Below are 14,420 nucleotides of genomic sequence, written 5' to 3'. Positions count from 1 at the left end.
CTTCTTGACTCAACTCATTTCAGAAGCTTTGGAACCTTATTCTTGGTATTTCAGGGTTTGTGTTTTAGAAGAAATGGGGAAGTGAGAAGTTAAGCGACATAGCCCCCTCTTCCCTACGCACCGTGCCGGTCCTCTTTTCCTCTCCTTCCCCCCTCCCTCTCTCTACATATCCCCCCTGTCTGGTCTTAGCGCAAAGCTGTGGGGATGTGTGCAGATGGAGGCAGATGGTACATTATAGTTAGTGTACTAGGGACTGAGGGTGAAGGAAGGAGTTCTGTGTCTGTCTGGAGTCGACTGGGCTGAGAGAGGAGAGGGCTACCTGGTCATGGGATGCTGTAGTGTGACTCAGAGAGGAACACATTCTGGGATTGACGAGGTGGGCCCTGACGAGATCGAGCTCCTGGAGATTGACAACTCAGGGTGAGGCTTATTTTGTTGATATTGTGATGTATAACAGAAGACCATGAACCCTATCAATCCCTCATGGGAGTGGTCTGTTTGAGTTTGATAGACTGCCATTCTGCTTTTTACAACCTCACAATCACATTTTAATTTAATTCGGAAACATGCAGGGCAGGTAGCCTTGCGGTTAAGAGCGTTGGGCCAGTAACTGGAAGGTCGCTGGTTCGAATCCCTGAGCCGACTAGGTGAAAAACCTGTCCATGTGCCCTTGAGCAAGGCACTTAACCCTAATTGCTCCTGTAGGTCGCTCTGGATAAGAGCGTCTGCTAAATGACGTAAATGTAATGACTGTGCAGGTTTTAAATATGTTGATGACACATGACGGCATCTAAGACTATCAAGCATGGTCACAACTGTATAGACACGCTTCACAATATCAACTTCTCTGAATCTAGATTAAACAAACAGTAAAATACTGAGCCTCTTGGCTTTCTAGGAAAGTTTGAAGCAATACTATTAAATAGTACCTATTGTTGGGTTTTGGCTTATTAAAGGTCATAAGAACGAGGTCTGTTTGGTTGATGAGGTATTGAGAGGAAGTGGTGTCGTTTGCCTTGGGGTGACGGGTAAAAACAGTGCACACATTGACAAGTGTGCTAGCAGTTTCAACCACCTCAGAACTTCAGTTCCTTAAGAAAGAAACAATGACATTTGAGGGCATATTTTATTGAACAATGAAACATAATATATCTGTGTCATTTTCATTTACACACAAAAGCACACACAGAGGCGAAACACTAGTTTGGACTCTGTTTAACAGACATGAACATACTGATGCGGCACTGATGTGATTAGGACATGAGCGGCCGGTGATATTGTCTCGCTAATTAGCAGACAATGCTACCGCTCGTCTCTCCCTCCTGTCCAGTCTGGTCTAACACTGGCCAGGCCTCTAAATCCCCTCATGTGGGTAGTGGGGGAAACAAGAATCTAATCACAATAGCAGCTCACAGACTTCACATGCCCAAACTGTGAGAAGACGAGGGATCAGCCACCAGCAACACATACTGTGCACACGCGTGAGGATGCTTGTGCGAGGATGCTTGTTCGCGCACACACATGCACAGACTTATGAATGTATGCACACACACATAGAGACAGACATGCATGAATAGGTTCCCACACACTGCATTCATACAGTTCATGCATGTCGGCGCACACACGCATGCATGCAAGCACAAACACAAAGGGACACATGCACAAACAGAGACGGACACTCAAGCACAAACACAGATGTGACAGAAATGTTGCCACACATAGGGAATGGTTTAGGGGTGTGTAGCTACTGTATTACTACCAGATAAATGGGCCAATGAGGGCAACAGGTCTTTATGTGAGGGGGTCAGATGGTGGGTGTCTGCTCCTCATGTGCACCCCACTTTAATCTGCTTATGTCTGGACACTGTTGGGGTGGAGGGGGGTCAGGCAAGATGGCTGGCTCATAAATGAGGTGGGCAAATTGGTCTACAGTTTTGTGAGATGTTACAGCAGTGTGAGATAAATGTGAGATGTTGACATCAGAAGGTATTGTGGTTAATGTGATATGGGGTTGACTGCTGATATGGTTAATGTTTCAGGATATGGAATCTAGGAGAGAGCAGGCTTCAGCGCTCTTTGAGGAATGGAAAAGACAGTCCACCCTCTCGCTACCCTTCAGTGAGACACCTCAACCAGGAGGTCAGTGGAGGAGGAAAGTGTGTGTGTGTCTGTGTGTATGTGTGTGTGTGTGAGAGAGATAGAGAGAGCGAGAGAGAGTGGCCATCTGTATGAAAGTGACACTAAGATATAGAAATAGAAAAAGTTCTGCAATGCACTCATCACACAGGAAACAACAGCGGATCGCACCTTTCGAGTGCACATATTGGCACTTGCAAGTGTGAATGTATTTGTGCCAAACATCAACATACTATTTTATGTCAAAGTTGTTATATCACATTAATGATACAGGGATACTCATGTATACTAATGTAAACTCCTCACTACATCTACATTTACATGAGACAGGTGAAGTATTCTATTCTATTCCCCTAGGTTGTGCTATGGGGCAGGAGCAGAGAGGAGCTACACCACAGAATCTACAACCAGCCCATCCGTGACTGGGAGGGCCAGAGTGCACACATGTATGGAGAGATAGTGCACTCCTCCCTGGTGTTTCTCCACAACAGCTACACACAGGTAACATCTCACTACAACAAGCTCAGATATACTGTAGACGTCAATCATCACTCACTGTCTATGTTCCGACTCTAGTACTTCTATATTGATGTTCTGTTCATGTGTTTGTTTATGTTCCTATAGGAGACACGTGAACACTATCTGGTGCTGTTCTCCTTCCACTTGTTGATCCTATCTCTGGACCACTCTCTCCATGAATTTATCTACGAGGTTGGTTCCTTTACGAATGGGGAAATACTGTAACGACACTGTGCAGATGCATGCATGTTGAACATTTAACTTGAATGTAAAATGCGTTCACCTAAGGCCGGCTAGTCAGTGTGTTGCTTCTTCTTTCTCAGGGCATGCTGCCTCTCTCTGGACTGTCTTTCCAAGCCACCTCACTGGACTCCAACAAACAAACCATGTTCCAGATCAGTGGTGAGTCCTATTATGATTATGCAGTGAGTTCATTAAAGCATTAATAGACAAGGGTGCATGATTTATTGTGGTTTATCACAGCGGTGCAACGGTCATAGGTATGACACAAAGCCAACAGTAAATGGTTTAATTATTTATTGAACATGGCTACCATCTCTCTCCCCCTTCTAGGTCCAATGGTGGACTCCAAAGTATTCACCTGTGCCAGTGCAGCAGAGATGAACAAATGGATGCACCACATGGAGGAGAGGAGATACAAATCCATGAGCCAACCGCTAAGCCCCTCCCACTGTGTACTGTCTTACCTGGTAAGGTATTCAATCAACACCCCCACAAGAACCACCCCCTTTTACAGTAAATTACAGGTCCTAAACAGATGTCATTGCAAAATGCTAAACTGTCTGAACAATTGTGAGGTTCACTTTGCTTGATCACAACTTCAACATCTAATAGCACATATAAATAGCACATATGACATACAGTGGGGGAAAAAAGTATTTAGTCAGCCACCAATTGTGCAAGTTCTCCCACTTAAAAAGATGAGAGGCCTGTAATTTTCATCATAGGTACACGTCAACTATGACAGACAAAATGAGAAAAATAAATCCAGAAAATCACATTGTAGGATTTTTAATGAATTTATTTGCAAATTATGGTGGAAAATAAGTATTTGGTCACCTACAAACAAGCAAGATTTTTGGCTCTCACAGACCTGTAACTTCTTCTTTAAGAGGCTCCTCTGTCCTCCACTCGTTACCTGTATTAATGGCACCTGTTTGAACTTGTTATCAGTATAAAAGACACCTGTCCACAACCTCAAACAGTCACACTCCAAACTCCACTATGGCCAAGACCAAAGAGCTGTCAAAGGACACCAGAAACAAAATTGTAGACCTGCACCAGGCTGGGAAGACTGAATCTGCAATAGGTAAGCAGCTTGGTTTGAAGAAATCAACTGTGGGAGCAATTATTAGGAAATGGAAGACATACAAGACCACTGATAATCTCCCTCGATCTGGGGCTCCACGCAAGATCTCACCCCGTGGGGTCAAAATGATCACAAGAACGGTGAGCAAAAATCCCAGAGCCACACGGGGGGACCTAGTGAATGACCTGCAGAGAGCTGGGACCAAAGTAACAAAGCCTACCATCAGTAGCACACTACGCCGCCAGGGACTCAAATCCTGCAGTGCCAGACGTGTCCCCTGCTTAAGCCAGTACATGTCCAGGCCCGTCTGAAGTTTGCTAGAGTGCATTTGGATGATCCAGAAGAGGATTGGGAGAATGTCATATGGTCAGATGAAACCAAAATATAACTTTTTGGTAAAAACTCAACTCGTCGTGTTTGGAGGACAAAGAATGCTGAGTTGCATCCAAAGAACACCATACCTACTGTGAAGCATGGGGGTGGAAACATCATGCTTTGGGGCTGTTTTTCTGCAAAGGGACCAGGACGACTGATCCGTGTAAAGGAAAGAATGAATGGGGCCATGTATCGTGAGATTTTGAGTGAAAACCTCCTTCCATCAGCAAGGGCATTGAAGATGAAACGTGGCTGGGTCTTTCAGCATGACAATGATCCCAAACACACCGCCCGGGCAACGAAGGAGTGGCTTCGTAAGAAGCATTTCAAGGTCCTGGAGTGGCCTAGCCAGTCTCCAGATCTCAACCCCATAGAAAATCTTTGGAGGAGTTGAAAGTCTGTGTTGCCCAGCGACAGCCCCAAAACATCACTGCTCTAGAGGAGATCTGCATGGAGGAATACCAGCAACAGTGTGTGAAAACCTTGTGAAGACTTACAGAAAACGTTTGACCTGTGTCATTGCCAACAAAGGGTATATAACAAAGTATTGAGAAACTTTTGTTATTGACCAAATACTTATTTTCCACCATAATTTGCAAATAAATTCATTAAAAATCCTACAATGTGATTTTCTGGAGAAAAAAAACCTCATTTTGTCTGTCATAGTTGACGTGTACCTATGATGAAAATTACAGGCCTCTCTCATCTTTTTAAGTGGGAGAACTTGCACAATTGGTGCTGACTAAATACTTTTTTCCCCCACTGTATATTACACTAATGAGCTAAATGCATCATCATGAAAGGACATTTGTTACAAATAATTATCATTGGCAAAACTCTCCAAATATGAAGCTACGTTTCTGTTGTCACTTACTGTAGGTACCCTGCGATGAGAGCTGGAAGAAAGAGGAACTGAAAACGTATTTACTGCAAGCCCCAATACAGCAGTGGGAAGGGGCCCCCATCCAGCACATGGGCCAGCCAGTATACATATCCATGGTCCACATCATCAACACACAGAGACAGGTAACACAACCCACACTGTAACTTGTGTACTCACCAGTACTCTAAAGTCCATTTTAAGGGGTCTTGATAGCTGTCATGTTAGCCATGCTAACTGATTCAAATAGGCATGTTGTACTGGAATGAAAAAGGCAAAACTATGTGGAAATGGTGGCAGAATAACCTCCAAAAAATCTGAAATCTCTTCTATCTCCAGCATAAAGCAAAAAAGCTCAACAGCTGCTCAAGACCTCAATAGTATTTTATGCAAGTGGTAAGCTAGGTAGGTGAATTTAGCTATCCACAATGTCCAGAGATAGAACTCACCAAAAATCACAAATCGATCAAAAATAGCACCACTCTGCTGCCACCATTGTAACTTTAGGGGCCGCATACAGTTGGATGGATGACTTCCTTTAAGCACAAAGAGTGGATGGAGATGGATTACTATTTAGACAGACCCAATTGAATACCATTAGCCAAAACTCAGGAATTGTCTGTCACTTCCTGTTTCAATAAAGCTATTACAACACAATTAATTCATTGGTCAATCAAATAACAGATCATTAATTCCCAGGTAAATAATGAATGACATATTTCCAGAATTAGGCAAACACAAAGGTTTGTTCTAAAACAGATTCAACACATGGTATGCATGCCATTCAAATGAAACAAATACTCTGAAAATAATCCTACACTAGTCCAGTACCTCATCACAAGTATCTGCTACATAAAGACAGAAAATATAAATAATGCTAATGCTAATAAATATGCTATTGATAACAATAATGATCATAGGGCTAATAATAATACTTGATTATGCTAATATTATTATGCTAATGATAATTATCATAGTGGACTTGAGATAAAAGAAAGAGTGTGACAATGTTGATCGATTTTTGAAGGGTCTCCATCAGCAACTTCTGGTACTCTTCCCTCAAGATGTCCTCCTGCTCTCTGTGGATAACAAGAGCCTCAGTGTCATATATGAGGTACAGTCAAATTATGTTCTCTAGGAACAATTTCACTGTAACTCCTACAGTATGAACCTGGTGACCTTACCAAGTTTGCCAATTGTAGCTATGAAGTAGATGTTGGTGTGATATACTATGATGTACAGTTTAGAATATGTTGTAAATTATAGAGTTGATCCAATACTAACCTTTCTCAATTCAAGATAAATGGCACTTCAACCTGTATTTCATAACACTTTAGGGTAGATTGCCTCGGAAAAGCATCACAGCCGTGGAGAGGTCTGCATTACCTGGGAGGCTGGAGTTGGAGTTAACAGGTTATATACAAAACACTACATGTCATTCTGCTCTAACATGTTTGCATAATGAGGGAAATTGACTCTAAATTGACCCTCCAAACTGTAAAGAGATATGTATCAATTCAACTGTATCAAGTGTTGCTGGATGCATTGGTGAAGAGCACTGTACTTCTATTGTATGTTGTGTGGCTCAGGTGAACTGATGGAGCCGCTGCAGGTATCCTGCACCTGTCCTGAAGACTATCAGAACTGGATCTTCCAGCTACAACAGGTAAAGTACCATTACAGTCCCATTAAAATAACAAAACAAATGAATCGGGAAAACTGTGTGGCTAGCCTTTTGCCTGTATTGATTCCAATTGAGCCATACATGCTTATCCATTTTGTGAAGATGCAGGATGCTAAAAATGAGTTAGCTTAGTCTTGAACGGATTTTACAGAAAAAATCAAATTAGAGACCCAAAAGTAGTCGCAACGATTCAGTAGTGTTCATTTCTTTCCTCAATAGCCGGAAAATAAACTTCAAGCTACCTCAAACCACCCGGCTCCACCCCTCATGCCAAAAAAACAAAGGAGCAGAAAGGAGTCCCAGGAACCAATTATAATTGCACATCAATGAGACTAACTGACCAATTGCCTCACAAAATAGAAGACACATGCCTCTTTTCATCATTAGACACTGCATTTGTGGATAGCATGTATACAGTGCCTTCAGAAAGTATTCATACCCCTTGACTTATTGCACATTTTGTTGTGTTATAGCCTGAATTCAAAAATTGATTACATATTTTAAAAAATCTCACCAATCTACATAAAAATCTCACCAATCTACACACAATACCTCATAATGACAGTGAAAACATGTTTTTAGAAATGTTAGCACATTTATTGAAAATGAAAATGAAATATCTCATTTACATAAGCATTCACACCCTTGAGTCAATACGTGTTGGAATCACCTTTGGCAGCCATTACAGCTGTGAGTCTCTCTGGGTAAGTCTCTAAGTGTTTTGCACACATGGATTGTATTATTACACTGTTTTGCTAGCACAGACTGGAATATGTTCCTGGGATTCTTCCGATGGCATTGAGGAGTACACATCAGTCACTGGCTTCATCAATAAGTGCATCGATGACGTCGTCCCCACAGTGACCGTACGAACATACCCCAATCAGAAGCCATGGAACAGGCACCATCCGCACTGAGCTAAAGGGTGGAGCTGCCGCTTTCAAGGAGTGGGACTCTAACCCGGACGCTTATAAGAAATCCCGCTATGCCCTTGACGAACCATCAAACAGGCAAAGCGTCAATACAGGACTAAGATTGAATCGTACTACACCGGCTCCGATGCTCATTGGATGTGGCAGGGCTTGCAAACTATTACAGACTACAAATGGAAGCACAGCCGCGAGCTGCCCAGTGACACGAGCCTACCAGACGAGCTAAATTACGTCTATGCTCGCTTCGAGGCAAGCAACACTGAAGCATGCATGAGAGCATCAGCTGTTTCCCGGACGACTGTGTGATCACTCTCTCTGTAGCCGATGTAAGTAAGACCTTTAAACAGGTCAGACGGATTACCAGGACGTGTACTCCGAGCATGCGCTGACCAACTGACAAGTGTCTTCACTGACATTTTCAACCTGTCCCTAACTGAGTCTGTAATACCAACATGTTTCAAGCAGACCACCATAGTCCCTGTGCCCAAGAACACTAAGGTAACCTGCCTAAATGACTACCGACCCGTAGCACTCACGTCTGTAGCCATGAAGTGCTTTGAAATGCTGGTCATGGCTCACATCAACACCATTATCCCAGAACCCCTAGACCCACTCCAATTTGAATACCGCCCCAACAGATCCACAGATGATGCAATCTCTATTGCACTCCACACTGCCCTTTCCCACCTGGCCAAAAGGAACACCTACATGAGAATGCTATTCATTGACTACAGCTCAGCGTTCAACACCATAGTGCCCTCAAAGCTCATCACTAAGCTAAGGACCCTGGGACTAAACACCTCCCTCTGCAACTGGATCCTCGACTTCCTGACGGGCTGCCCCCAGGTGGTAAGGGTAGGTAACAACACATCTGCCACGCTGATCCTCAGGGGTGCGTGATCAGTCCCCTCCTGTACTCCCTGTTCACCCATGACTACATGGCCAGGCACGACTCCAACACCATCATTAAGTTTGCCGACGACACAACAGTGGTAGGCCTGATCACCGACAACGATGAGACAGCCTATAGGGAGGAGGTCGGAGACCTGGCCGTGTGGTGCCAGGATAACAACCTCTCCCTCAACGTGATCAAGACAAAGGAGATGATTGTGGACTACAGGAAAAGGAGGACTGAGCACGCCCCCATTCTCATCGACAGGGCTGTAGTGGAGCAGGTTGAGAGCTTCAAGTTCCTTGGTGTTCACATCAGTCGTGAAGAGGGCACGACAAAGGAGACTGAAAAGATTTGGCATGGGTCCTCAGATCCTCAAAAAGTTCTACAGCTGCACCATCGAGAGCAGCCTGACTGGTTGCATCACTGCATAGTATGGCAACTGCTCAGCCTCTGACCGCAAGGCACTACAGAGGGTAGTGCATACGGCCCAGTACATCACTGGGGCCAAGCTTCCTGCCATCCAGGACCTCTATACCAGGCGGAGACATAGGAAGGCCCTAAAAATTGTCAGACTCCAGTCACCCTAGTCATAGACTGTTCTCTCTGCTACCGCACGGCAAGCGGTACCGTAGCGCCAAGTCTAGGTCCAAAAGGCTTCTTAATAGCTTGTACCCCCAAGCCATAAGACTCCTGAACAGCTAATCAAATGGCTACCCGGACTATTTGCATTGTGGCCACTCTCTGTTTATTATCTATGCATAGTCATTTTAACTCTACCTACATGTACATATTACTTCAATTACCTTGACTAACTTGTGCCCCCACACATCTGTACCGGTACCCCCTGTATATAGCCTTGCTACTGTTATTTTACTGCTGCTCTTTAATTATTTATTTAAATGTTTTACTTAACACTTATTTTCTTAAAACTGCATTGTTGGTTAAGGGCTTGTAAGTAAGCATTTCACCTGTTGTAGTCGGCGCATGTGACATAACATTTGATTTGAGTTATTATTTTTAAAATTCTTCAAGCTCTGTCAAAATTGGATGGTGATCATTACTAGACAGCCATTTTCAAGTCTTGCCATAGATTTTCAAGCCGATTTAAGTCAAAACTGTAACTATGCCATTCAGGAACATTCAATGTCGTCTTGGTAAGCAACTCCAGTGTATATTTGGCCTTATCTTTTAGGTTATTGTCCTGCTGAAAGGTGAATTTGTCTCCCAGTGTTTTTTGGAAAGCAGACTGAACCAGGTTTTCCTCCAGGATTTTGCCTGTGCTTAGCTCTATTCCATTTATTTGTATCCTAAAAAACTCCCTAGTCCTTGTCGATGACAAGCAGACCCATAACATGATGCAGCCACCACCATGCTTGAAAATATGAAGAGTGGTACTTAGTGATGTGTTGTGTTGAATTTGTATTCAGGACATAATTAATTTATTTGCCAAATGTTTTGCAATTTTACTTTAAATAAATAAATAATAAATAATTAGTCATTTAGCAGACGCTCTTATCCAGAGCGACTTACAGGAGCAATTAGGGTTAAGTGCCTTGCTCAAGGGCACCGACAGATTTTTCACCTAATCGGCTCGGGGATTAGAACCAGCGACCTTTCGGTTACTGGCACAACGCTCTTACCCACTAAGCTACCTGCCCCCCACTTTAGTGCCTTATTGCAAATATATTTTTATTCTGTTCCTTCTTTTCACTCCGTCATTTAGGTTGGTATTGTAGAGTAACTACAATGTTGTTGATCCATCCTCAGTTTTCTCCCATCACAACCATTAACTGTTTTAAAGTCACCATTGGCCTCATGCTGAAATTCCTGTGTGGTTTCTTTCCTCTCCGGCAACTGAGTTAGGAAGGACGCCTGTATCTTTGTATTGATACACCATCCAAAGTGTAATTAACCCTTCTCCTACAATTTACGCGGCCCTGTGGAAATCTAATTAACATAATAAAACATGGGCTGTGTCTCAATCCACCGTATCTGCCAATATCACCCTTCCTCATCTGCAGTAAAAGGTGGCAGAGCTAGAGCGGTGTTTGTCAGACCATAAGACATTCCGAAAATCGGTCTTCTCAAGAAAAGGTCTAAAGCGTCCGAACGGTTTTGCTCTACGAACCCCACAAGCTTCACGGGGCTCGTCTGAATTCGGTACAGCCTCTTCTGCCAACTTCTGTCTGTAGCGTCCGAACAGTTTGGGCTACCCACTAATATGACCCCTCTGTAGGACACCCACAAGCCTCCTCTGAAGGACCCCGGTACCAGTTAAAACAAATGAATGGAAGTATATATGGATATATGGAGATAGTCTTGGCCATGGTGGAGAGTTTGGAATCTGATTGATTGATTACTTCTGTGGACAGGTGTCATTTATACAGGTAACAAGATGAGATTAGGAGCACTCCCTTTAAGAGTGTGCTCCTAATCTCAGCTCGTTACCTGTATAAAAGACACCTGGGAGACAGAAATCTTTCTGATTGAGAGGGGGCCAAATACTTATTTCCCTCATTGATTGCCAACAAGGGTTTTGCCACCAAGTACTAAGTAATGTTTTGCAAAGGGGTCAAATACTTATTTCCCTCATTAAAATGCAAATCAATTTATAACATTTTTGACATGCGTTTTTCTGGATTTTTTTGTTGTTATTCTGTCTCTCACTGTTCAAATAAACCTACCATTAAAATTATAGACTGATCATGTCTTTGTCAGTGGGCAAACGTACAAAATCAGCAGGGGATCAAATACTTTTTTCCCTCACTGTATATATTTTTTTTTATACCTTAAGGGGCTTAAAATTCAAAATCTAATAGCTAAATGATCCTTGGTATGACCATCTTAAAACAATTCCATATGTTAGCCATGCAACTTATTTGACTTGTTAAGCAAATGTTTACTCCTGAACTTATTTAGGCTTGTCATAACAAAGTTGTTGAATATTTATTGACAAGACATTTCAACTCTTCATTTTTAATTAATTAGCAGCAGAATTCCACTTTGACATTATGAGTTATTCTGTGTAGGCCAGTGACACAAAATCTCAATTTAATCAATTTTAAATTCAGGCTGTAACACAACAAAATGTGGAAAAAGTAAAGGGGTATGAATACTTTCCCAAGGCACTGTATATGTTATTCAGTCTGGTACAATGAAATAAAGAGATTCTGGAGAGAATTCTTCTGCTGTAGGCCACTGTCTGTATTACTCTGCTTCACTAGTGAATGTAATAGCAATGAATAGGCTAAATAGGAAGTTGACTTTAAGTGAACTGGTTGTACAATATTTTTCGTCAAATCTCTGTGAACCAAATAGAAAATGTAGTGCTGTTCATTACCTTTTCCATATTTTCTGTTATGAATGTTCTTGAAATGTATGGACTCAATAAAAAGTGACTAAATACCTTTCCCAAATTGTGTACTTATTATGTACAATACCTATATGTACAGTACAAGTAACTCAAACTTTATGTCATGGTCACAAACATTCAGGCTTCACCTACATATTATTGTATGAAACATTTTCAGCAGTGGTCATATAAAACACTGAAAAGTATGTGCATTTATTTCAGGGGTAAAACATTTACAGTACTGTGTTCACAACCAGAAATCTCAAGTAGCTCACATGTATTATTAGTATTTTGTTATCTATATTTCTCAGTTACTGTAAGTTCTAAGATTTGTTAAAATGGTATGGCATGTATTTGGCAGACCCTGGCTCTTATAAATTACAGTCATAATAGTAAATTAGCCATATATTCATTTAAACAAGTACATCTACAGTATGTACATTTACATAATTATCTCCATAGAGAATAACCAGCTATAGGAGCATAAACAAATACACATGCTGCAACAGCAATCATTTAAATTAGTACTAACAGCTTAGCAATCCAACAAAAGTACATTTTGTATATTTAAAAAATATTTTGTGCCACTGGAATGGTGAACATCTGCATGGTAGTAGTGGTTGGTCAATAATATAATGTGCTTCTATCTTAATTTTTGCCTACGCGTAAACATCTCTTATTGTCAATAGGGTGTGACTAACAATGAAAGTCAAAAGACAGGGAAGATGTACAAACACTATAGTTCTTAATGTTTTGTTGAAACTGATGTCTGAAATGATGTTTATTCCTATTACAATGCTTGGGGGCAAAGAAAAACACTTGGTTTCTGATACAGTATTCCAGTAGTTGTGTTACAGTAGATGTACAGTGGCTTGCCAAAGTATTCACCCCCCTTGGCATTTTTCCTATTTTGTTGCCTTACAACCTGGAATTCAAATGGATTTTTGGGGGGTTTGTATCATTTGATTTACACAACATGCCTTCCACTTTGAAGATGCAAAATATTTTTTATTGTGAAACAAACAAGAAATAAGACAAAAAAAACAGAAAACTTGAGCGTGCATAACTATTCACTCCGCCAAAGTCAATCCTATGTAGAGCCACCTTTTGCAGCAATTACAGCTGCAAGTCTCTTGGGGTATGTCTCTATAAGCCTGGCACATCTAGCCACTGGGATTTTTGCCCATTCTTCAAGGCAAAACTGCTCCAGCTCCTTCAAGTTGGATGGGTTCTGCTGGTGTACAGCAATCTTTAAGTCATACCACAGATTCTCAATTGGATTGAGGTCTGGGCATTTAAATGTTTCCCCATAAACCACTTGAGTGTTGCTTTAGCAGTATGCTTAGGTTCATTGTCCTGCTGGAAGGTGAACCTCCGTCCCAGTCTCAAATCTCTGGAAGACTGAAACAGGTTTCCCTCAAGACTTTCCATGTATATAGCGCATCATATAGCATCATTCCTTCAATTCTGACCAGTTTCCCAGTCCCTGCCGATGAAAAACATCCCCACAGCATGATGCTGCCACCACCATGGGATGGTGTTCTCGGGGTGATGGGAGGTGTTGGGTTTGCGCCAGATGTAGCGTTTTCCTTGATGGACAAAAAGCTCAATTTTAGTCTAATCTGACCAGAGTACCTTCTTCCATATGTTTGGGGAGTCTCCCACATGCCTTTTGGTGAACACCAAACGTGTTTGCTTATTTTTTTTCTTTAAGCAATGGCTTTTTTCTGGCCACTCTTCCGTAAAGCCCAGCTCTGTGGAGTGTACAGCTTAAAGTGGTCCTATGGACAGATACTCCAATCTCCGCTGTGGAGCTTTGAAGCTCCTTCAGGGTTACCTTTGGTCTCTTTGTTGCCTCTCTGATTAATGCCCTCCTTGCCTGGTCCGTGAGTTTTGGTGGGCGACCCTCTCTTGGCAGGTTTGTTGTGGTGCCATATTTTTTCAATTTTTTAATAATGGATTTAATGGTGCACCGTGGGATGTTCAAAGTTTCTGATATTTTTTTATAACCCAACCCTGATCTGTACTTCTCCACAACTTTGTCCCTGACCTGTTTGGAGAGCTCCTTGTTCTTCATGGTGCCGCTTGCTTGGTGGTGCCCCTTGCTTAGTGGTGTTGCAGACTCTGGGGCCTTTCAGAACAGGTGTATATATACTGAGATCATGTGACAGATCATGTGACACTTAGATTGCACACAGGTGGACTTTATTTAACTAATTATGTGACTTCTGAAGGTAATTGGTTGCACCAGATCTTATTTAGGGGCTTCATAGCAAAGGGGTGAATACATATGCGCACACCACCTTTCCGTTATTTA

The 14,420-nt window shown here is 42.1% G+C and overlaps 1 protein-coding gene across 1 annotated transcript; it reads left to right on the top strand.

The window, feature by feature from the left end:
* Positions 1-39: 39 nt before the first annotated feature.
* Positions 40-7,391, top strand: LOC121546676 (pleckstrin homology domain-containing family N member 1). Its single transcript, XM_041857900.2, has 11 exons — positions 40-420; positions 2,040-2,139; positions 2,494-2,637; positions 2,761-2,847; positions 2,979-3,057; positions 3,229-3,365; positions 5,240-5,386; positions 6,268-6,354; positions 6,578-6,653; positions 6,830-6,906; positions 7,144-7,391. Exons 1-11 carry the CDS (start codon positions 326-328, stop codon positions 7,252-7,254), a joined length of 1,140 nt encoding a protein of 379 aa, XP_041713834.2. The 5' UTR covers positions 40-325; the 3' UTR covers positions 7,255-7,391.
* Positions 7,392-14,420: the final 7,029 nt, after the last annotated feature.

Source organism: Coregonus clupeaformis, chromosome 30, assembly GCF_020615455.1.
Source record: "Coregonus clupeaformis isolate EN_2021a chromosome 30, ASM2061545v1, whole genome shotgun sequence".
Lineage (NCBI taxonomy): Eukaryota > Metazoa > Chordata > Actinopteri > Salmoniformes > Salmonidae > Coregonus > Coregonus clupeaformis.
Note: the sequence above shows the minus strand (reverse complement) of the source record. Positions and strands in the feature narration are given on the sequence as shown.